Here is a 22622-nt window from a genome sequence, read left to right as displayed (position 1 = left end):
ATGTTAAGCTCACCCCAAACGGTGAGATCATGACCTGAGCCGAAGTTGGATGTTTAGCCGACTGAGCCACCCAGGCGCCCCAAGGTGGTGTTTTAAGATCCTTGCAATCCCACAACAGAGAGAGGGCCAGGCCCATTTATGTGGAGACACAGCCATATACCTTCCAGCTGGTAATAGACCTGTCCCCCTGTTGCAGCTAAGCCTTCTTCCCATTCTCTGGAGGGCAAAGATGTGGCAATGTCTGCCATTGATGCTTCCCTCCAGGAAGTGTCAGGGAGGAGCTCGCATATCCTCCGGGAGCAGAGCCCAGCTTACCCCTTTGGTCAGAAGGATCTCAGTGAGACCCCCAAGCTGCTGGCCTTGCAGTCACGGCACCAGCTCCAAGCCTGGGACAAGAAAACCTCTGGTTCCAGGGACAGGGGGCTCCTTCTGCAGTTTTGGAAATCCTGCCTTACGGGCCTCTCTGGACTCTTTGCTTTCCGCTCTCAGCGCTGGTGCTAGAAAAGTTGGTGAGACGTAGGATAGTGTTTGTGAGACTCCTGGGGTTATGGGTTCTCCTCCAGTTTGGAACTAGCGGAGAGGCAGCACAAGGGTTGGGCAGATGGAGATGAAAACGTCAGCTTAATTACTAGTAAAAGCCAGATTGGAAAATGTAGACTTGGGTCTGCGGCCACATTGGGCTTGCTAATACTTCCCCTCCACCATCAAATACATCTACTGGGGACGGAAGCAGGGAGCTAAGCTCAGTTTCTTCTCCCAGAGTCAGCCGTCAGGTGAGTCACCCTCTGCCTGGGAGGACAGAGTTGGGTGGGGAAGTCCCTCTACATGGAGTCACAAGGCTGGAGAAATGGCGCTTCCCCTTATCACTCCCAGCGCTCCCTGGGAACAAACTGGAGCCCTCTGATCTGTGTTCAAGGCTGCCCGGGGTCATGTACGGTCCAGAGAGTGGTGAGTCTCCCCTTAGCTTGGGCTGACTGCCCATTCTCTTTGGTCGGCGCCGGCCCCTGCATCCCTCCCCTAGTCCCTGGCGAAGGCTGCTGGCCCCAAAGGCGGAGCCAGCCCCTTGGCCTGCTGCCAGGTGGCTTCTCACCCTGATTCATGCACTGATGCCGTCGCTTCCTAGCTTCCTACTGGCGCTTCCACTTAATCACTGCAGTCAGGCCCTTCTCTGCAGCAGGAGCGATTTCATACCTCCAGGCCACACTGGAGAGGAGCATAGAGAAAAATTTCCTGAAGCTGGGAATCCAGTCACCAGCCAGAGACACAGTCTTGAGGAGCTGAGTAACCCCCTTCTCCCCACCCCCATGCTCAGTCCCCAAGGGTTTTCTCTGTCTAGAAACAGCCTGAGGCAGGAGTAGGAAATGGGGAGCTCCCGTCGCTGCCTGGACATTTCCCCACTTCCAGGCAGAGCAGACAACATCACCTGAGTTTCTGACCTTGGCCTCACCTCGCCCTGGCCTCTCTGCTGACACCCCACTCGGAGGCCCCCTCCGTGCACTCAGCCCCGCAAGTGGGGGTTGCATTACAGCTCCAATTACAGGCCATACTGGTCTGTTGCCAAAGGGCTAGGGCAGGAAGCTCTCTCTGTAAAGGCAGATAAAAGAGGATCGAATGGATAAGCCATCCCTGGAGTCTGTTTCCAGCCCTCACTTCTGGATCACTTTGCCTGGGGTCCAGGAGGGGTGTTGGCTCTTCCTTCCTCGCTTGCAGTTTTCTCTCTACTGCCAGCACAGGCACCGGTGGGTGGGGAGTGGCAGGTGTGGTTGTGGGCTGGGTTGAGTCCCTCTCAATCTGGGTAGGATATAGGTCAGACCACCCTGTGGAGCTGGGTCTCTGCCCCAGGGGTGCTGCCTCCCTGCCTCCCCCTGTGCAAGACCTTATCCCCTTATCTCCATCCCTCCTTGTCTCCAGGTCTGCTTGTGCCCCAAGGTGCTGGTACTCCTTTTGCTTGTCCTCTCAAATCCCACATACCCTGGGCTGATGTGTACAACCCTGTGTGTGGCTGCTGTGGAGGGAACCCTGACCGGGGGTGGGGGTGGCGGTGGGGGGCAGGGGGAGGTCCTGTTCTTGTCACCACCCATTCATTGGAATGCCCTCCGAGTCACCAGGGAGGGGCTTTAGGGGGTGTGTCTGAGGAGCACTATTGTCACAGACCTCTCTGGTACCCAGAACCCCTCCTCCTCACCTACACCCAGTCTTGGGACTCCACAGGCTCCAGGAGATCATGGTTGTGGCACAGGGAGTCGGGAGTCAGTGAGGCAGGCAGTGGGGGGACCCATGCTTTGGTCTTTGCCCTCCTCTTCACACCCTGGGTTTCAGAGCCCTACTTGCTATGCCTCCAGTGGGGGATGGGGAGGCCATGTAGTGATTCCTCCCCTCTGTTTGGCAGGAACTCAAAGTGAAAGGTCCCAAGGACTCCAAGGACAGCCACACATCAGTCACTATGGAAGGTACTCTGGGGAACGAGCTGGGTAACAGTCACCTTCCTTTGTCTGCCTTTGTGGACTACGGTGCCCTGCTTGTGTGAGCATGTGCGTGCGAGTGTGTGAGTGTGTGTGGTGCACAAATGGGAAGAATCCAGCCTCTGTCCCTAGGCAGCCGGCCAGCTACAAACGTGCTCCTCCTTAGGATGCCAGCAGGCAGCTCGCTCCCCTCCTCCTCCCCCTTCCCCCTCCTGCCTCTCCACGCGCGCCTCCCTCCCCGCCCCTCCCCCTTGCTAGAGGAGCACTCTGAAGCGGCTGCTTGATTCAGGCTGTGCAGCAGCAGCCGGCAAGGTGGCTGAGTGGCCAGGCTGCTGATGGGAGCCACCGAGCGATGGCCGCAAGCTCCTGCCGCTGGGACGGAGGCTGCCATGGAAATTCTCCTCATCATTCGCTTCTGCTGTAACTGCACCTATGGTAACCTAGGCCCCCTCTCACGGGAGGCGGTGTGGCTTCCCACCTCTGGGGGCCGGCCAGAGTGGGCTTATGTGTGGCTGGCAAGGTTTGGGGGCAGCAGGGAAGGGGGTGGGTGCAAATGGCTAGATCTGTGTTTACCCCCGTTCTGGCCAGCTTCCAGCTTGGACTTGAAGTCTGGGGCCACGCGGGGCAGGGTGGCTCGGAAATGGAACGACCAGGCTAGAAGCATCCAGGTACCCCGTCCCGAGGATCGGTGGGGAATTGGGGGCTTAGCTTGAGAGGCTGTGGGCAACTTCCTGGAGATGCTGTTTAAGAAGAGAAAGTGACCAGGCTGTGCCTGCAGGTGTGGCAACCCTGGGGCTAAAGAGGCCCGGCAGGGGACTGTCAAAGAGTGGCACGTGGTCTGGACAGCAGTGCCTCCGGCCAGGGGGACCCCGCTGGAGGGACAGGTTGGGAGTTTCTTTGTTTCCGGAGAGAGGAGAGGCGGTTGAGCCGCCAGGGTATTGTGTGCTCAGAGCGCACATGCTGCCTTCGCGACATTCTCTCCTCAGAACAGCGGCAGTGGGAGAACGCGGATGCAGTTGGGAGAGCAGGAAGGAATTGGGTTGCTCCCGGGATGGGGGGGCGTTTCTAGCCTCTGGAGACCCGCAAGCTGAGGTCTCGGCACTTGGTGCAAGCCAGTAGGAGAGGGGGGCGTGGCAGGCTGCCGCCTTGTGAAGGTCACACACCCACTGGTCAATGGAAGGGACCCAGAGCATCCTCTTTGCAGCTCCCTCAGCAAGGAGGTCCTGGGACAGGCGCGTGCTGTCAGCCAGGCTCTTGCTCAGAGCAGGTAGGAGCAGGCCCAGGAAAGGGGGTGTCCGGAAGCAGCGGCCACTGCTCTCTGAGGCAAGAAGTGCCTTAGGGATGACCCGAGCTGCCTTTGGCAGGGACGGGGTGCGGAGGGAGGGTCAGGTGTGACCTCCACGCCAGCTGCCCTGGGCCCCTGTGTGTTGGAGCGGCAGGCGGCTGGTTTTAGGACCTCCTTCCCTGAGGCGTTTTGTCTCTGCATCCTCTCAGTCACTTTGCCTTCACATCTCCGTGGTAACCTGGAGCTCCTTGTGGAAGGCTGAACGGAGGAGGGTGGCTGTTTGCTGAAGGAGAAATGATGAGGTTTCCTGGGCTCTTTCTCAGAGGCCACTGTGCTGGAGGGGCTGTTGTCTGCTCTCCTTCTCAGGCCATGCTGTGTCGAGGCTCGTTCTTGATGGAGGAACCCCTGAGGTAGCCCCTCTCCAGCTGCCCCAGGAGGACGGCTGTGGGAACCCCAGTCACCGGGCAGGAGCTGTCCTGGGCCCCCCACCCGTTGGCTCAGATTCCAACAGGCTGGGGTCAAGAGGAGGGATGGACTTGAAATTGCCTTGTTTGAAGATCAGAGGAGAAGTGCTCTTTTTGGTTTGGCCTAGGAGTGGGTCAGGTCTCCACTCTGCCTCCTTAAAAAGGAAACCGGTCAGCCCTTTGCTTCCTCTTCCCTCCCCAAAAGGGAGTTGAGTCTTAGTGAAACAGACCTGGGACTGGAGTTCAGGGTTTTTTTTTTTTTGTGACTGCAATGCTGTCTTTGAAGTCAGCTTCAAAGTGGGGAGGGAGGAGAGAATGAGCTTTTACCAACCACACTGTTTAGAATCTTCTCAGCCCCTCCAAGAGACACTGGTTCTGGAAGTTCCCGGGGGGAGATTCTGCACTTGGGGCTCACTCTGGCTTACTGGTTTATTTGCTGCACGTCTCTGTGCCAGTTGCTGTGGGGGATGCAAAAGGAAGTTGTGTGTGATCCAGGCCCCCAAGGAGGGGGCTCATCTTGGTAACAAAAAAGAGGCCAGCTTACCTACTCCTTCCTGGTGAATCTTGCCAAGAATTCTCCCGAGGGTCACTGAGCTTTCTCAGACACTGCCCTCCTGTACCGAAGATGATAGCTCAAAGCCAGGAGCATGGGTAGACCTACATTCAAAACCCAGCTACCATTTGCAGCTTTGTTATTATAAGCAAGTTATGTAACTTCTCCGCGCCTTAGAGAAGTTTCCTCATCTGTAAAATGGGGCTAGTGATAATTAATTGCTTGTCTTTCTAATCAAAGGAAATAGCACGTATAAGAGAGTGCCACTGGATGCAGATTAAGTGCCCAGCAGACTACAGAGAGGCCAGCTTGCTTATGTCAGTGGTCTGACTTTTAGGCACTGTGAGTGTCGTTTGCAAAAATCCTCATCAGGGAAGCCTTCCTGGAAGAGGTGGGGAGACAGGCATTGTAACTTGGTGAATGGTGTCTATCCCAGGAACTGGAATGGCATGGTGAGGAGAAGGGAGAGTAGGGGAAGCAGGGGCAGGAAGGGCCATGGAACAGGTAAGGGGGGAAGGGTGGGCTCTTTACCCTGCATTGTCAGGGGAGACTGGTGTACAGGGGCCATGGGGTACACGGCCCGTGGGGTACACGATGAGCAGAACATCGGGGTTGTTCTTCCCCCCTCTTCTTCCCTCCATATCTGACTGTGGCCCCAGGGCCCTCTTCCTGCACTCCCCTGTCCCCACCATTCCTCCCCTCTCCCCCAACCCAGGCACTCATTCCACAGCCCCAATCAGGTAACCTCGAGGTGACCTCAGACGTATTAATAGCCCCTCTGAAACCCAACCCACCATTTGCGCAGACCTCTGAGCTTAGTCAGCCGCTTCCTGCCGGGACCTGGGAGAGGGGCAGAGGGAGCTGGCACTGCAGTACCAGCTTTCCCCGGGCTAGGACTCCAGAGCCCACGCTGGCAGGTGTCTGCTGAACTTGCACTTTCTCTTGGGTCTTTGGGGTTCTTGGGTGTGATTTCCCCCCTGCAGATGAGCTAAGCCACAGGTGGATACTCTAAATAGTGTCAATACGGGTCCTCCTGCCCTAGGCTGGTAACTGGGCTGTATCCTCCCTATCCCCGGATAACCCCAGCCTGGTCCTGTTCATTTTGGTTCCCATATACCATGGGGAGGGTCTCTAGCAATTGCTAAGTTAAGAAAGGCCTAAAATAAGGCACGGAAAGTGTGTTTGCCTAAAGCAGTAGTTTTCAACCATTGGTACATATCAGAATCAGCAAAGGAACTTTTTAAAAATGCTAATACCCAGGTTCCACCCAGCAGAGATTGGGATTTCGCTGATGAGGTGGGGAGAGTGGAGCAGGCAGCTGTTTCTTTTAAGAGCTCCCCCAGTGATTCTAAAGGGCAGCCAAGCAAAGACTGCAGATAAGGCTCATGGCGCACCACTGAGACTGTATCTTCTCCATAGCCAGCAGATCGTTCCCCAAAGTGTCTGCTTAGCAGTGCATGGGGTATTTATATCTACAGGGGACTCTTTGGTTCGGGGGCTAGCTAGGGCATGAGTGTCGGCTCTGGGACTGTCACAACCAGCCTCCTGCCTCTTCCTGCCCCAGGGCAGGAGGACAGAGGTCACGAGCCTATGGACAGAGGCATCCAGGTGGACGGAGGCTGAACCACCTATGTTGGGAGGGGTGAGGCACAGCTGTTTGTAGGAAGCTTTGTTTGGAAGTATGGTCAGCCAGCTGCTGCCTCCACCTGTCCCTGCTGAATCCCAGCAATCCTCATTTGTCCTGGTCAGCCACAGGGTGTGGTGAATGGGGGCCCTGCTGAGCTAGCATTTCCCCAGCCTCTTCGGGGCTCCCAGAGGCCCCACCTGAATTCCTGTGGGAAATCTTTGCCCCCTCAGCTGCCACTTGGTTGAGAGCAGAGCCTTTATGTGGAGAGCTGGCCTGCCTCCCTGGCCCTCAGCCTGTCCTGTTTGGTTGGAGAGTTTGAGGGCGTGGAGGGTGGCGGGGGGCGGGGGGGGTGGTCTTCTCATGGGGATGAGGCCAACCGTGTGGGTCGGAACAAAGCCTGCCGTTCCCAGCTGGCAATGCCAGACCTTGGACTGGAGGAGTATAAGAATGATTGGGTGTGGAGGAACTACCTTCCCTGGAAAAACAGCACGTCTCTTTCCCACATTCTGGGGGTGCTAGAGCTCTATGGGGTAAGGCTAGGTATAGCTGTATGATGCAGGGTTAAGGGTGCAGAGGAGCATCTTCATCTGCTCTGAGCCTGGTCAGACAAGGACAGGCCTGTGGGATGGCCCTTAAAGAAGTCACCTCTGGTGACTGATGAGACGAGGCAGGTAGGAGGGGGCCTGGGCTGCCAGGGCTGCATGTCTGCCTGTTGGTGTCATCTGGCCTGCCCTGGGACAGAATGGAGCTGTGGCTTCCTGCACATGGGTGTCCATGTAGGGCAGCGGCAGGGGGGCGGAGAGGGTGGGGATAAGGCTCATCTCTAAGGTGTCGAGCTACTCCCTGTATGTCATCTGTCCTGTCTCCTTCTCCCTGCCTTTGCCAACAGCTCTGCTCTACAAGCCCATTGACCGAGTCACCAGGAGCACCCTGGTCCTACATGTGAGTGTCAGCCCCCTGGATGGCCAGGGAGGTGTTAGGAGTCGAGTGGGAGGCTGAGCCCAGGGTGGTGAGTGCTGGAGTCACTGAGAACAACCCACTTGGGGAGCCGGGCAGAGTGTCCCTGGGTCCCGACTGTACCTGCCTGGTCTGTGGTAGCTATGCCAATGGACCCAGGGCCTAAATATAGCCTGGCTACTAAGTTTGACATTTGACCAAATGCTCCCGGGGAGGCAGGTACTTCCTGCCTCCCCATCCCGGCCTAATGGTCTCCAGGATCCTTGGAGCAGCTGTGGGGTAGGTAGAGGGGTGTCTCTCGCAGCTGCTCGGTGAGATGAGACTCCACCTGGCTCACTCCGCCAGGGGGAAGAGTGATGACTGCACTAGTAACAAAGGGGCGCCACTGCCCTGACGCTGCCTCTCTGACCCTGATTTTGCAGGCATGACCAGATTAGAGCATGGGTCCCTTAGCGCCCCCCCTTGGAATTCCTTTGGTGAAGATTGAGTCCCCACTGTCTTCTCGTTGAGCCCCAGAACTGCCGCCCCTGACTCACCCCACCCCTTCCCAGGACCTGCTGAAGCACACACCTGTGGACCACCCAGACTACCCGCTGCTCCAGGATGCCCTCCGCATCTCCCAGAACTTCCTGTCCAGCATCAATGAGGACATCGACCCCCGCCGGACTGCCGTCACAACCCCCAAGGGAGAGGTGAGCTCAGGACCCAGCCCAGCCACTCACCCAGGCTGAGAAGGGTGCAGTGGACCACATCACCTATCCCTGCCCTCTTGCACAGGGGAGCAGGCATTCTGCCTCTCCAACCCTCCTCTCCCATGCCCAGCCAAGAAAAGGTCTTCAGGCCCTGGGAGCTTTAAGTTCGGTATCTCATTAATCTTTATAATAATCCACTGAGGCCTGGAGAGTCTCTGAAGATCTGACACAAGGTCTCTTGGCCATAAGTGTTGGAACTGGATTTTTTAGCTGGGGTTATCTCTCTGCAAGCCTCACGCACTGTCCCCCATACCAGGGAAACCAGGGGCTCTGGCTCTCACAGTGCTGAATGCACACACCCACCGTGGGCAGTGTGATGCCCTCAGGGTCCCCTGGAAGATAATGGCACAGCCTGAGGGAGCCCGGGGAGTCGACCTCTGAGCTGCCTGTTATCAGCCTGCACGAATAGGAGGGCAGGAGCTAGGAGCGAGCCCAACAGCAAGAAATTCTGGAATGAGAGGTGGCTAAGGTTGCTGGAATGTCCCAGGTGGGCACCTAGATGTGGTACAGCAGCTCCAGTTCCTTGGGGCCCCTTCTTGGTGGAAGGGTGGGGGTATCCCAGAGAGGGGAAGCGGTTTAAAGAATCGAAGGGACAGTTAACCCACGTGGGTCAGCAGCGTGGCCCTTATACAGTGCTCCCTGTCCGGGGGAGGTAATTAATTGGCATTTAGGAGTGGAGGCTGGCTGAGTTTATGTTCCTTTGTTACATCTACAAGCCCCCAATATCTCCTGGGGAGGGAAGTAATGAGGGACAGGGTCTGGAGTGTGACTAATGGGGCACAGAGAGCTGTCCCTGTGCGCAACTCCCAGCTCTGGTTTGCAAATCCTGGAATGTCACTGGCTTGTTTGACTCAAAGATAGCTGAAAGCTCTCCAGAAGGTTTAGAGCACTGTCGGTTTCAGGTCTTTTTAACTGTATACTTTCACCATGCCCACCTACATATCACAGAATATGTAGGTCACGTGGTATATAACACAGGGAAGGCTGGGACAGTTTGTGACAGCCCCAGAGAAGCCTGCTGGCTCTGAGGGTGTCAGGGAGGAAAGTCTGGAAGTTCTGCGTGGAGCAAAATGCTCTTAACCATCCAGAACCCAGGTTAGAGATGGCTGCAGTTTCCCCCAGGAACTGGTACAGCCCCACCCAAGGGAGACCAGTATCTCCTGTCCACCTGAGGGCGCCTATAGAATCCACTCAGAGGTGGCATAAACAGACCCCAGTGGGTCTGTGGGTCAAGGTTGAACTGAAACAAGATCATCTTCTTAGGCAAGGTTGGGGTGGTTCTGGGGCTGGGAGTGGGTGGTGTTCACGCCCCAGTGTGGAGAAACCAAGTCATTCTGGACTATTGTCTATCCAGGTGAGAGCTGTTGGCAGCTGGGGGGAAATACAAAGCTACCATTTATCGATCACATATTATGTGCCAGGCATTAGGCCGTTTTACATATACCGTCTTGCTTGGTGAATCCTACTTTACAGGGCAGACATCATTGTCCCCATCTTACAGATGTTAAGACTGAGACTCAGAGGTCAGGGAACTTGCCCAAGATCACAGCCAGAAAGCCCGTGTCTGTGGGACCTTACCTGTGTCCCTGTGGTACCTCCCAGCTGGATGGTGCCCCCAGAGCAGGCCAGGCCCTAGGTTGACTCCCCCTGAGCAGGTGGGGGTGGGTGTGCTATCTCCCTCAGACACGGCAGCTGGTGAAGGATGGCTTCCTGGTGGAAGTGTCGGAGAGCTCCCGGAAGCTGCGGCACGTCTTCCTCTTTACAGATGTCCTACTGTGCGCCAAACTCAAGAAGACATCCGCAGGGTGAGTCCAGGGGGCAAGGTGGGAGGGAGCTAGACTCTGACCCCTGAGGAGCCCCCTCCCCCGCACCTGGGGCAGTCCGCATTTATTTTTCCTTTTAAAAAACACATTAATTCATTTTGTTTTACTACATATCCTTTTTCTAAAGATAAATCCTGTTTTTAATTATAAAGATAATACAACCAAATTACAGGGGGAAAAACCCATCACCCACCCGAACATAAGCATCAGTCTCCTGCTGCTATATTTCCTTCCAGTTTTTTTAAACCTTCTCATGTTTTTTCATGTACTTGTAATCAGAGTGAATGCCCAATTTTGGATGCTGCTTTTTCCATTTCACGTCATAAGCATTTTCCCCGTTGCTGCCTAATCTTCATAATCATCCTTTTACTTTCCTGCATGATGTTACAAGTGGATATGCCATAATTTACTTAAGCATTCTCCTTTTATTAGACAGCTCTAAATTTTTGCTAACTGCAATTTGGTGAATATTCATTAAATCTGCTGTCATTATTGAGTGCTTATGCCATGCCAGGTGCCATGACAAATGCTTTGACTCTATTATTTCCAATCTTCCCCCAAACTCCACAAAGTGGGTATTATTATCCTCATCTCACAGACAAGAGAAGAGACTTAGAAAAGTTAAATCAGGGGCGTCTGGGTGGCTCAGTCAGTTGAGTGTCCAACTCTTGATTTTGGCTCAGGTCATGATCCCAGGGTTATGGGATTGAGCCCCACCTCAGGCTCTGTGCTGAATGTGGAGCCTACTTTGGATTCTGTTTCCCTCTGCCCCTCTCCCCTACTCACATGTGCGTGCTCTCTCTCTAAAATAAAAAAAGAAGAAGAAGAAAAAAAATCAGTTGCCCAAGGTCGCACTAGAGCTAGAGAAGGTAGGATTTGAACCTTAATCAGACCTGAAAGCTGCTTTCCACCTCCATCTCCACATGCAGTGGCATGAGTCCACACTGTGCCGTGAGCAGAAGAGGTTATGTGGTACTCATTCCCTCATTTTTCCTCCCCCACTTCTTGATCCCCTACTGTGTGCCTCAGAGTCCGGGGAGACTGCAGCACTAAGGGGCCACAACGAGAGGTGCAAACCCAAGGCCTGAGGGAAGTGAGAGAAGGAGAGGTTATTATGTGCTTTAGTTCCCTGGAACGGGATCACAGATGAGATCATTCAAAAGCAGAGATGGCAGTCATAAGCAAAGACACCTATGCCTTTAGTCCTTTGCCCGTGACAGACATTACTAATGAACCACGGCACTGTTTCCCACTAGGCTTGGGTGTGGCTTTATAATCTTCTACCCAGTACCCCACATGGCCTCTATTGATCAGAGTTGGCATTAAAGATAACATGTGTGAATACACCTCTAGCCCAAAGGATAACGAATATGAGCTAAGGAGAGATAGGCTTGGGGGAGGGAAGAGTGTGCAATGGGGAATAGGAAAGTGTTAGAGGGTTGAGATATTTAAAAACATCAGTCGTACTGGGCCTGAAGATTGGCAAGGCCAAGGTCCACAGCCCTCACCGCCGCCTGACCCTAGAACTTGACTGTCATTTCTCCACACGTGGGTTTTCTGATCAGACTCCTCAAGGACATGGATCATTCTTGCCTGTGACAAGTTCACAGCAAATCCCTTTCAGGTTTCTTTGGATTCTAGCAGTTCAGGCTTGAAGAGCCAAGTTCCTTCCCTCTGGCTCATGTCTTTCTCTGGCTCGTTTGCAGGAAGCACCAGCAATATGACTGCAAGTGGTACATCCCCCTGGCCGACCTAGTGTTTCCATCCCCTGAGGAGTCTGAGGCCAGCCCCCAGGTGCATCCCTTCCCAGACCATGAGCTGGAAGACATGAAAATGAAGATTTCTGCCCTCAAGAGTGAAATCCAGAAGGAGGTGAGTAGAGCCTGGCATCTGAGCCGAGGTAGGAAGGGTGGCCCTTTTCCTTGGGCCCTTTGAACCAGGTGTGCCAAGGTGGCAGAAGGAGGGGAAGTTGTGAGTTTTGAGAATCTGATAAGGGAGGCGGGATGCAAGGATAGGAGGCCTCAGGTACATGCTCATGAAGAGACTCTGGCTGTGGCAGATTAGCACTGAGCGGATGGAGGGAAGGCCAAGAAGTCAGTGCTCAGAATTGACTGAAGTTAGTCATAGGAAGTTTCCTGGTGTATGTCAAGCACTGTAGAAAAGGGAAGTGAGAGAAGAAGGCCTTCTTAAGGAAAAGCAGGATGCATGCAAGAAGGGGCCTGAGAGGCCTCTCAGACTGGGGAGCCTGGGTGGTTCAGTGGGTTAAGTGTCTGACTCTTGACTTCAGCTCAGGTCATGATCTCACGGTTCATGGGATCGAGCCCCACATTGAATACCATGCTCACTGTGTGGAGCCTGCTTGGGATTCATTCTCTCTCTCTCTCTCTCTCTCTCTCTCTCTCTCAAAATAAATAAATAAGGGGCACCTGGGTGGCTCAGTTAGTTAAGTGTCCGACTTCGGCTGAGGTCATGATCTCAGGGTTCGTGAGTACAAGTACAAGCCCCACATTGGGCTCTGTACTGACAGCTCAGAGCCTGGATCCTGTTTCAGATTCTATGTCTCCCTCTCTCTCTGCTACTCCCTCGCTCACGCTGTCTCTGTCTCTCAAAAATAAATAAACATTGGAAAAAAAATTTTAATAAAAATAAATAAACTTCAGGGGCGCCTGGGTGGCTCAGTCGGTTGAGCGTCCGACTTCGGCTCAGGTCATGATCTCACAGTCTGTGAGTTCGAGCCCCGCATCAGGCTCTGTGCTGATGGCTGAGAGCCTGGAGCCTGCTTCCGATTCTGTGTCTCCCTCTCTCTCTGTCCCTTCCCTGCTCATGCTCTGTCTCTCTCTGTCTCAAAAATAAATAAAAACATTAAGAAAAAATAACTAACTAACTAAATAAATAAAATAAACTTTTAAAAAATTTAAATGAAAAACTAAAAATGCACAGAAGCTTGTGCTGTAGCCTAGAACTGAAATTCTTATCAAACTCATGTCGAACATTTGCACACATTTATCACGTGTTAAGTCTCAAAGGAAATCTCAAATTAAAAAAAAATTTTTTTAAGTAAGCTCTACGCCCAACATGGGGCTTGAACTCCCAATCCCAAGATCAAGAGTCACATGCTCCACCAACTGAGCCAGCCAGGTATCCCTAAAAAAATTGATGGCCTACTGGTCGTGTTCACAGACCACAGTGAAGCAAAATTAGAAATCAACAAGTAGAATACAGTTAAGTAAATGCCTAGAAAATTAAAACTTTCAAGGTGAAAAGGAAGTCAAATCGACACTACAAAATGTTTAGAACTGCATGAAAATGAAAGCACTCATATCAAACCCCATGGATGTGGCCAAAGCACTCTTTAGAGGCAAATGTATAGCCTTCAATTCATATATTTGAAAACAATGGCTGGAGGAAAGCCCCCCTAGAAGGAGCCTTCCCGGTGAATGTCACGAAAGGCATGGAGAGGCTTGGTTGGTTGGCCTGGTTTCCTCTCCTCGCCCAGTGACTTGGCTTAGGCCTCACCTCCCGAAGAGTCTTCCCTGATATGTACCCATTGCAGTCTAGGTTGGGTGCCTTGCTTTCCGGCTCCTGGTGTTTGCCCCTTTGTTTTGCTTTATTGGTCCTGAATCATAATTTCACTGGCTGCTTTCTCTTTTCCCCACTTGAATTTGAACTCTAGCCAGGGCACTGTTTTCTTCAGTTCTAGGTCCCTAGGACTTAGCACATAATAGATGCTTCATAAACAGTTATTGAGGAATCCATGACCAGATGGCTTCTAAGAATACTTTCAGCTTAGACATCCCTCTTTGAATGAGAGGAAGACCACAGTAATGACCCCAGGCGTGCCTGGGTCAGAGAGATGACCTAGGACTGGGGGTGTGATGCAGGCACGTCTCCTCAGAAGGGGCACAGGTGTCCTCCTCCTGAATGGCCAAGCCCCACCCCGGGGCATCCTGGTCCTGGTTGATGGTGGACTTTGTCCTCTCCCTCCTGCACCAGGTGCACAGATGTGGCCTTCTACTCAGTTGAAGGTACACTTGCTGAGCTCCACTGGCCGCTGGCTGCAGGGGTGTGCCAGATACCTCTCACAGAGTTCCTTGTCTTACCCATTACTGACGTCAGCATGTGACACAATATGAGGAGAGTCCCTGGGGAAGCACATTGTTGTTCTCTGAGTCACAGAAGCAATGATTTATTCTTTTAATAATACTTTTTAAAAAACTTGTTTTTGTTCTAATCACCAATGTAACACTGGCTTATTGTAACAAGAAATACAATACTGAAGTGTACAAAGTGTAACAGATTAGCACCCACCCCCCATTGTCAGCAGTTTAAGGTGTGTTCTTCTAGACTCTTCTCTGCTTTTACGGGTGTGTAGTATGTTTTTTGTAATGAGACCAGACTACAATGTGCCATTTTGCAACTTAAGCTTTTCACTTAATGGTGTGTCTTAGAGCTTTTTGGACCTAGCAGATTCTTTTTAACAGCTGTATCCTATTCTTTTAATGTTTATTTATTTATTTATTTATTTATTTTTTAATTTTTTTTTCAACGTTTTTTTATTTATTTTGGGGACAGAGAGAGACAGAGCATGAACGGGGGAGGGGCAGAGAGAGAGGGAGACACAGAATCAGAAACAGGCTCCAGGCTCCGAGCCATCCGCCCAGAGCCTGACGCGGGGCTCGAACTCATGGACCGTGAGATCGTGACCTGGCTGAAGTCGGACGCTTAACCGACTGCGCCACCCAGGCGCCCCAGATGTTTATTTATTTTTGAGAGAGAGCAAGAGTGTAGGGGAGGGAGAGAGAGAATCCTAAACAGGCTCCATACTGTCAGCCGTCAGCACAGGGCCCGACTCGGGGCTCGAACTCATGAACCGTGAGATCATGACGTGAGCAGAAATCAAGAGTTGGACGCTTAACCCATTGAGTGACCCAGGTGCCCCAGCTGCAATCCTATTGTATTCTGTTGCTTGACTGCACAAGGACGCATGTGATATTTTACTCTCAACTGGCAAGACTGCAGTAAACCTGACTGCACTCCTATTTCTCTCTGGTAGATTCCTTACAAGTGGGATGGCTGGGACAGAGGGCTTGCACTAATTGCCACATTTACCTCTGAAAAGGTTGCATCTGATTATGTACCAACCCCCCCACCCCCTTCCCTGCAATGTGTGAGAGTCACTGTCTCCCCACACTGTCATAACACTGGCTATGAGCAGTTGTTGCCATTTTTGCTAGTCTAGTGGGTAAGAAAATGCCACAGAGATGAATTCTAACTGAGGAGCTTGAGGGCAGTGCCAGAACGGAAATGTGGAGCATAACCACAGTTAATAAGACGGAAGGGATCCTTCATGAAATACAAACTTGAAAAGCTGGAGGAGACAGCATGGGCTGAGACATAATGGCTTGTTAAAGAATAGGGAATAATAATACCGTGCAGCTGAGGTGGGGGGTGCAAGGTGGGGTGTGGTGGGATATTCAGCTGCGCATGGAGGCCAGAGCCCAGCCCTGGGAGGCCCCGAGTGCCAGTCCAGCAGTTGGGGCTTTTTGCTGAAAGGTGTCTGAAGTTTTTAAGGAGGGTATCTTTTTTTTTTTTAAGGTTTATTTTTGAGAGACAGAGCATGAGCAGGGGAGGGGCAGAGAGAAAGGGAGACACAGAATGCGAAGCAGGCTCCAGGCTCTGAGCTGTCAGCACAAAGCCCAAAGCAGGGCTTGAACCCACGAGCCATGAGATCATGACCTGAGCCGAAGTTGGACGCCCAACCGACTGAGCCACCCAGATGCCCCTTAAGCAGAGTATCTTGATGGTGCCCAGGATCTGATTTCTAGAGATGACTGAGTGATGACATGGATGGGCTAATGGCACTAAAAGAAGATTCTTAAGACCTAGAGCTTCCAAGAGGAGGGGGCATGTCATACCACACAGGCCACAGGGGAAGCACCAGGTTTGGTCAGGATGCTGAAGACCTCTGGGGAAAGCATGGCTCAGGGCCTGTATCGTGTTTCCCACAGGGAAAGAAAGCAAGGCAGGGGCAACTCCTTAGGACTGAGAGTTGGAAAAACGTCAGCAGGATCTGGGCTATAGGGTGGTCTCTAGTTGTGTGCTATCTGGCCCTGGGTTATTTAAGGCAGAGGAATATTGGCATGGTGAGAGTTAGATAAAGGAGGTGTTGGGGGTATGAACTCAGGGCTGGTTGGTTTGTATATGGAAGGTCTGCACACAGAGGAGTCATTTACTATCTTAGGGATCAGCTGGCCTGATTTCTAAGGGAGGGGTAGTTTTCTTCCTGGCCAGCTAGGCCTCCCAAGATGTCAAAGCATCATAAAATATAAAAAAGAAAAAGACACGACTAATGCACAAGGGAGTGTTGTGCTTAGAGATGCTGAGTGCAGAGTGGAGTGTGTGAGGGAAACCATCCGTGCCCTCCATCCCCCCACAGAAAGCCAACAAAGGACAGAGCCGGGCCATCGAGCGCCTGAAAAAGAAGATGTTTGAGAACGAGTTCTTGCTGCTGCTCAACTCCCCCACGATCCCATTTCGGATCCACAATCGGAATGGAAAGGTCAGGGAGGGGTGGGGATGGGACAGAAGCAACCCCCTTCCTTGGTCCAGGGCTGCCATTCTCTAGGGCTCCTGTCCATGACCTGTGGTGGGAGTCAGGCACTTAGGCGGGATTCCCAAGGAAGGTGCAACAACTCCCAGCTGGTATGGAGCCAGTGCCCCCTGCTGGCCATCACTGGCACTGCCACTCCTGTCACTGGGCTTCCAGGAAAGGAGACTCTCCTCCCAGCTGCCACCTTCTCCAAACCTAGGGGTGCCTGGGTAAGAAGGAACCAGGAATGTGCTTGGCCACATGGCCACCCCATTGACTTCTCGTCTCCTCTCTTCAGAGCTACCTGTTTCTACTGTCCTCGGACTATGAGAGGTCAGAGTGGAGAGAAGCAATTCAGAAGCTACAGAAGAAGGGTAAAGTCCCGCCCCACTCTACACTGCTCTGATGGTATCCATGGCAACAGTGGCCTTTTGCATTTCCATGCACTTTCATGTCCAGGGTTTCCTCCTTGGCCCTCACAGTCACTCTGCAAGGTGCCAGGGCAGGTGGCACTTAATTGATGCTACTGACCACTTGAGGCCCAAAGGACTTAAGTGATTTATTTAAAGCACACAGTGAATTAGCAACAGGACTGGACTCGGGGCCCAGGCTTGTCTATCTCTCTTTCTCTTGCTCTCGCTATCTCATACACACATTCTCGAGCTTTTTCAGTTAGATTCTCTCATCCCTACCCGCTGGCAGCACCTATGACTGCTCCCATGTGAGTGTCTGCAAGTCTTTCCCTCCCTTCCAATGACCCACTCTGCCCCTAGAGCTAAGCTTTTTTCCTTCAGTAGCCCCTAGAGAAGAGCAGCAGGTCCTGGTGGATCTGTGACGACATTTTCCTCTTGGCTCCTCCTACAGATCTCCAGGCCTTTGTCCTGAGCTCAGTGGAGCTCCAGGTGCTCACGGGATCCTGTTTCAAACTTAGGACTGTACACAACATTCCTGTCACCAGCAATAAAGACGGTAAGATCTGGAACCCAAGGTTCCTGCCTTATCAGCAGGTCCTAGCCCCCGGGGCATTGCTGGAAACTTCCGTAAGGACCTAGCCAGACACGTGGCTGTAACGACTCAGTTGCCAGGTACACAGAGAGCTTGAATAGGGGTTGTTCTCTACTGAGTTCCCAGATGGTCTCAATTCATCACTGGCCCCCTCTGGCTTGAGAGAAGGATCTGGCACCATCATATACTGGAATCATGTTGTTAATATGTTCATGAGGTAGTCAGAAAATGGAAGCAAAAGACTGAAGCATGACATGTGATGGCAGTGGAGGGGGAAAGCGTAGATGGATTAGTGTATGAGAAATAATGTCAGAAGCTTCCAGGGACCAGATCTCGGAAGGCCTTGAATGCCAAGCAAAGACGTTTGTTCAAGCCGTGGAGCCTGCAGGAGGTTTTGGAGCAGGAGAGAGCTGTGATCCGGGCTGGCCCAGAATGGGTGGTATCTGGTTGTTTGTGGGTGCTGGGAGGGGGTGCACCTTGTGGAAGGGGTTTTGAAGGCAGACTGTCCTCCCCATATGGGGGTCATCTGCCTCCTGTCCCAAGAGGAGGCTGACTTATAGTGGTTAATTTTCACTTTGAAAGGCGACACTGCGGAGGACAGCCATGGGATAGGCAGGATTCAGAGCCGGAGGAAAAGTGCCCCTGGGGAATAGTATGAAATCCCTGGCCCAGTAGGGAAGATGTGGATTGGCCTTCCGGGCTCTGTAGAGGGAGAAGCGCTACCAGCTCACATTCCAGGAAGCTGTGGGCTCTGGAAACCTTCATCCAGCCACCAGGTGGTGCTGCAAGACCAAGGCTTCAACTGTCTCCCACCCTCTGTGCCTTCCTGCCAGCCTGGGGTGAGAAGGGGCTGAAGCAGGCCTCTCACCACCCCCTACCCTGCGGGCTTTCCTCTCTTACAGACGATGAGTCTCCAGGACTCTATGGCTTCCTCCATGTCATCGTCCACTCCGCCAAGGGGTTTAAGCAGTCAGCCAGTAAGTGCCCCTGAACCCCAGCCCTAGGGAGAGCAGAGAGCCATTGCTCATCCATTCATGAGAAGTCCCTGTGGACCCATTGCATGGGGCCTTCCGCTGCCCACTTACCCTGCTCTGGCCTGCCCCACGCTGGGGGCCTGCCAGCTGCCTTGACATGTGGGTGGGTGGCCATTCATTCCCCTGACGGTCAGGAACCAGCTCCTCTTGGCTGCCCTGTGTCTCCAAGATCTGCTCTTTCTTAAGCTCTCCCCAGCCCCTAGGTGCCTGAAATCCTGGGCTCTAACCCCATCTCTGCCAGTTATAAGCTATGTGACCTTGGGCAAGTCTTTTAACCTCTCAGAGCCCCAACTTCTTTCTCCATAAAAGGCAAACATCCTCATTAATACTGACCTAAGAGCAGGCTTAAATATGACCGTGCATGCACTGGCACACCCATCCCTTTTCTGCCTTCTTTATCACCATCTACTAAATCTGTGCAGATCTTAGTGTTTGACAAAATACAATTACACTTTTTTATCTAACTTTTCCCCATAGGAATTTGTGAGCCAGTTAGGCACCTGATTGTTTCTCCCCATTTGCCAGATGAGAAAACTGAGTCACAGAGAGATTAAAGGGACTTAACATCACAGAGGGTCAGAACCCCAAGGCTCCTGACTCCTCTCCTCTTCACCCACCCCTTCCCGCCCCCCCCCCTTCTCTTTCTCTGTGGCAGTGGGGAGGTGTGTCCTGTGCCTCTCTCCCTGTGGCACATCACACAGAAAATGTGGCGTTGGCTCACAGCCAGCCATTTGATAAACATTTACTGTGAAGTTCATGGGGTAGCTTACTACCGCGCCTGGGCACCTTGCTAGATGCTGGAGAAAACTCCAATGTGGCCAGCGTGTGGACATGCCTTGGCATGTTCAGAGCCCTTTCAAGTGGATTTTCTGCTGTGATCCTCGACGTCCCTCGGAGGTCACTGATATCATTCCCATTTAGCAACACGCCTATTTTTTGCTTTAGAGAAGGGTTTTTCTCAGTATGGCCAGGACCACGTCACTTATCACTCAAGCTGTGCTTGTACACATGGCAGCTTCCTGGACCCTCCCCAGACACACAGACTCCCCAGGGTTCTGGGGAGGGTCCGGGAAGCTGCCCGGGAATATTCCCAGTGAGTAAGCTCCTTAGGACTGTTACATACACCTGAGTCTATGACCCACACTGCCCAGGTGCCTCACCCTGTCTCTCTGCTCCCTGTTTGCTAGCGTGGGCCCCGGGGAGCCAGCTTATTGGGGGAGAGTGGCCCGCTCTCCAAGGGCAGATAGATGTTCTGCCTCCCAAACTGGGTCAGGGCTGTTAGACACGAGGTGAGCTGCTACAAAACCTCTCCTGACCTCCAGATTGTCCCCACCTCCTCCCTCTACCGGCCTCCTGAGCCACTCACGTGTTCACTCTAAGTCCGCAGGGTTAGGCCCCATGAATCTTCAACCATGGCTCTTTGTCCTAATAAGTTCATTACATCTGCCCTGTCAGGCCTGGGATGTAGACACCATCGTGATTCCTGCTTTAATCCGTGCCCACATTCCAGTGTGCTCTGATACCCAGCTATATCTGGTCTGCATCACACCCGGCCAGAGACAACTCGGGGGCAGCCCCATCCTCTCTCCTTTCTGAGGAAAGCCCTTTAACGGGGGCCTGGGAGGGGCATGTATGTCCCCCCTCTGACCTCTGCCCCTTGATTCACAAGTCAGAGGATTGGCTCTAATACCCCCAAAGCACCTCCAAAGCACCATTTACCCTGGGAAACAACCTTGACAGGTCCCATGGAGGGGGAGGGGTGCCAGGGTCTGAGCCCCAGAGGGAGTCTGTGGATTTGCAGAGTGCCTGGGGTGGCTACCCAGTGTTGTGGCCGCATCAGCTGGATCTCAGAGTGGAGGGGAGAAGATTTTCAGCCTTAAAGGCCACAGTTCAAGGTGGAAACACTAGGGAAAACTCCCCTTCCTCCCACCCCAGCCCTCCACCACTTTGTCACCTGAAGCACTTGGGGTGGTGGTAAGAGCTTCATTCATTCATTCATCCCGCAAATACTCACAGTGTGCCTACTCTGTGCAGGCCCTGTCCTTGGTGCCGAGGGTACACTGGTGGCTAGGAGGACCACGCTTCTGCCTGTGTGGTGTCGATGTAGTGAGGGGAGACAGACGGGCAGAAAGATAACTTGAGTTAAAGTCGAGTGCTATGAAGAAAACAAACCGAGCTTTTGGAAGGCGGGGAGGGGCGTTTTGGGTTTGTCACAGCGAGTGGGGGTTGCTCCAGATTTACAGCGCCCAGGGGCCAAATGCCCTCCAGAGCCTCCCACCTCCAATGCCAGATGCCCTGTTGACGAACGTGGGATCAGCGGGGAGGGGGACGGGAGAGGGGAGCTTCTTCAGTTTGCGTGGTCAGTGAAGACCTCGGCCATGGGTTTCGTGGGGATGAGGCAGCCAAGCCAGGATCAGGGATGAAGGACTGCAAGTGCAAGGGCCCTCAGGTGAGAGCAGCTGGGCACATTGGAGGGAGGAGGCCAGTGTAGCTGGAGGGTGGTGAATGAGGCGGGAGGGGCAGAGCCACCTAAGAAGAGGGCAGAGAAGTGGAAAGGGGAACACTGAGGGCTGCCCTGCAGGAACGCTGGGAGGGACAGAGGCATTTATCCCCCTTTCCCTCCCGAGGTCCTGAGTCTCAGACCTCACTTTGATGTGTCTCTGCCTGTCCCCACTGCAGACCTGTACTGCACCCTGGAGGTGGATTCCTTTGGCTATTTTGTCAGCAAAGCCAAAACCAGGGTGTTCCGGGACACGACAGAGCCCAAATGGGATGAGGTGAGTGGAGGGGGCTGGTGTCCCCACAGGGACCCCTGAGCTTATCACCAGCTGTGCCCACCCCACTCCCCGTGCTCACCTCCTGTTGGCTGGGGGTGGCCGAGCCTGTTGGTTTGGCGAATTCTCTCTCTCCAACCCCTCTGCTCTCCACTCCCTGCTCATTTGGTGTCTGATACCGTGTTTACGTCTAGACATGGGGTTTTTAGCTCAGGCCCAAACTCCACCTCATCAGTGAATTTGGAGGCCTCTGGAGCTCCAGAAAGAGAGGAAGTTCCTCCATGCCTTGCAATGTGCTCCTCATGGGCCCCCCTCACCCCTTTCTCACCTTGCAAGTTTGGGGCCCCCACCTGCCAGGAAGCTTTGTGTCTCAGCTTTGGAAGTTCAGGATCGTGGTACCATCTTTCCCCAGGAGTTTGAGATTGAGCTGGAGGGCTCCCAGTCCCTGAGGATCCTGTGCTACGAAAAGTGCTATGACAAGACCAAGGTCAACAAGGACAACAACGAGATCGTGGACAAGATCATGGGCAAAGGACAGATCCAGGTGAGGGTCCGGGCGCGGCCAGGGCACCGAGGCAGGGCTCTGGAAACTGCCAAGAGGCAGTGCCACTGGGAAGGAGTCCTTCCTACCTGCCCTCTTGGCTAAAGTGCTTGGCCCTTTGTGACTTGGGTCTAAAGCTGGTTTGAGAAAAGTTCCCCAAGGTGGTTGTTCTCCCCTGCTGGAGATGGCTCCAGAAGCCCACGTGTGCCTGCTTCCTTGGGCTTCACGGCTGGCTCAGGCACATCACACACACTCCTGCATGGTGGGCTGGAGAGATGACTCCTACCTTGGTTGTCACATCTCCACTCTGATCTGCTGGTGGCTTTTCCCAGGAACATTGTGCTGAGAAGGATTCTGAGGCTATATTGCATCCATGAATGCTGTGTTTGATTAGCAATGTCTGGCATAGGAGGAGTGAGACCCTGAGCATTTGCCACTAAGCTGGAAGGGCTTAGGACCCAGCTGGCTTGCTGGGGGCTGGTCTCCCACTTGTTGCTAGGGCTGCTGGGCCTTACTCATGCCAGGAGTTCATTGGCTTCGGGTAGGTTCTGTGGGTATTGGTAGGGCCAGGTCCTGAGTCAGGGTAAGAGTATATGTGCCTCAGCTGTGTTTCTTGAAAGCCTTGTTTATTTGCAGCCTGTGTCTCTGGAACATTCTGCCAGTTTTGAAGATGGCTGCTATTCATTCACCTATTAAGAGGATGCAGGTTTGGAGGGATGACATTCAGCATGGAGCCATCCATACTCCATCTGGCAC

The 22622-nt window shown here is 53.2% G+C and overlaps 1 protein-coding gene across 4 annotated transcripts in view; it reads left to right on the top strand.

The window, feature by feature from the left end:
* Positions 1–22622, top strand: part of ABR (ABR activator of RhoGEF and GTPase) — a 182802-nt gene that overhangs the window by 122793 nt on the left and 37387 nt on the right. For all 4 annotated transcript variants that reach the window (XM_060646871.3, XM_060646874.3, XM_060646872.3 and 1 more), the window contains 11 exons: positions 2390–2450; positions 7281–7333; positions 7900–8040; positions 9784–9905; positions 11630–11795; positions 16360–16482; positions 16811–16886; positions 17377–17481; positions 18420–18494; positions 21231–21328; positions 21738–21869. In XM_060646871.3, coding sequence (XP_060502854.1) covers positions 2390–2450; positions 7281–7333; positions 7900–8040; positions 9784–9905; positions 11630–11795; positions 16360–16482; positions 16811–16886; positions 17377–17481; positions 18420–18494; positions 21231–21328; positions 21738–21869 — 1152 coding nt within the window. The remainder of the gene's footprint in view (positions 1–2389; positions 2451–7280; positions 7334–7899; positions 8041–9783; positions 9906–11629; positions 11796–16359; positions 16483–16810; positions 16887–17376; positions 17482–18419; positions 18495–21230; positions 21329–21737; positions 21870–22622) is intronic.

The sequence above is a fragment of the Panthera onca genome, chromosome E1 (assembly GCF_046562875.1).
Source record: "Panthera onca isolate mPanOnc1 chromosome E1, mPanOnc1 haplotype 2, whole genome shotgun sequence".
In the NCBI taxonomy this organism is placed as follows: domain Eukaryota; kingdom Metazoa; phylum Chordata; class Mammalia; order Carnivora; family Felidae; genus Panthera; species Panthera onca.
Note: the sequence above shows the minus strand (reverse complement) of the source record. Positions and strands in the feature narration are given on the sequence as shown.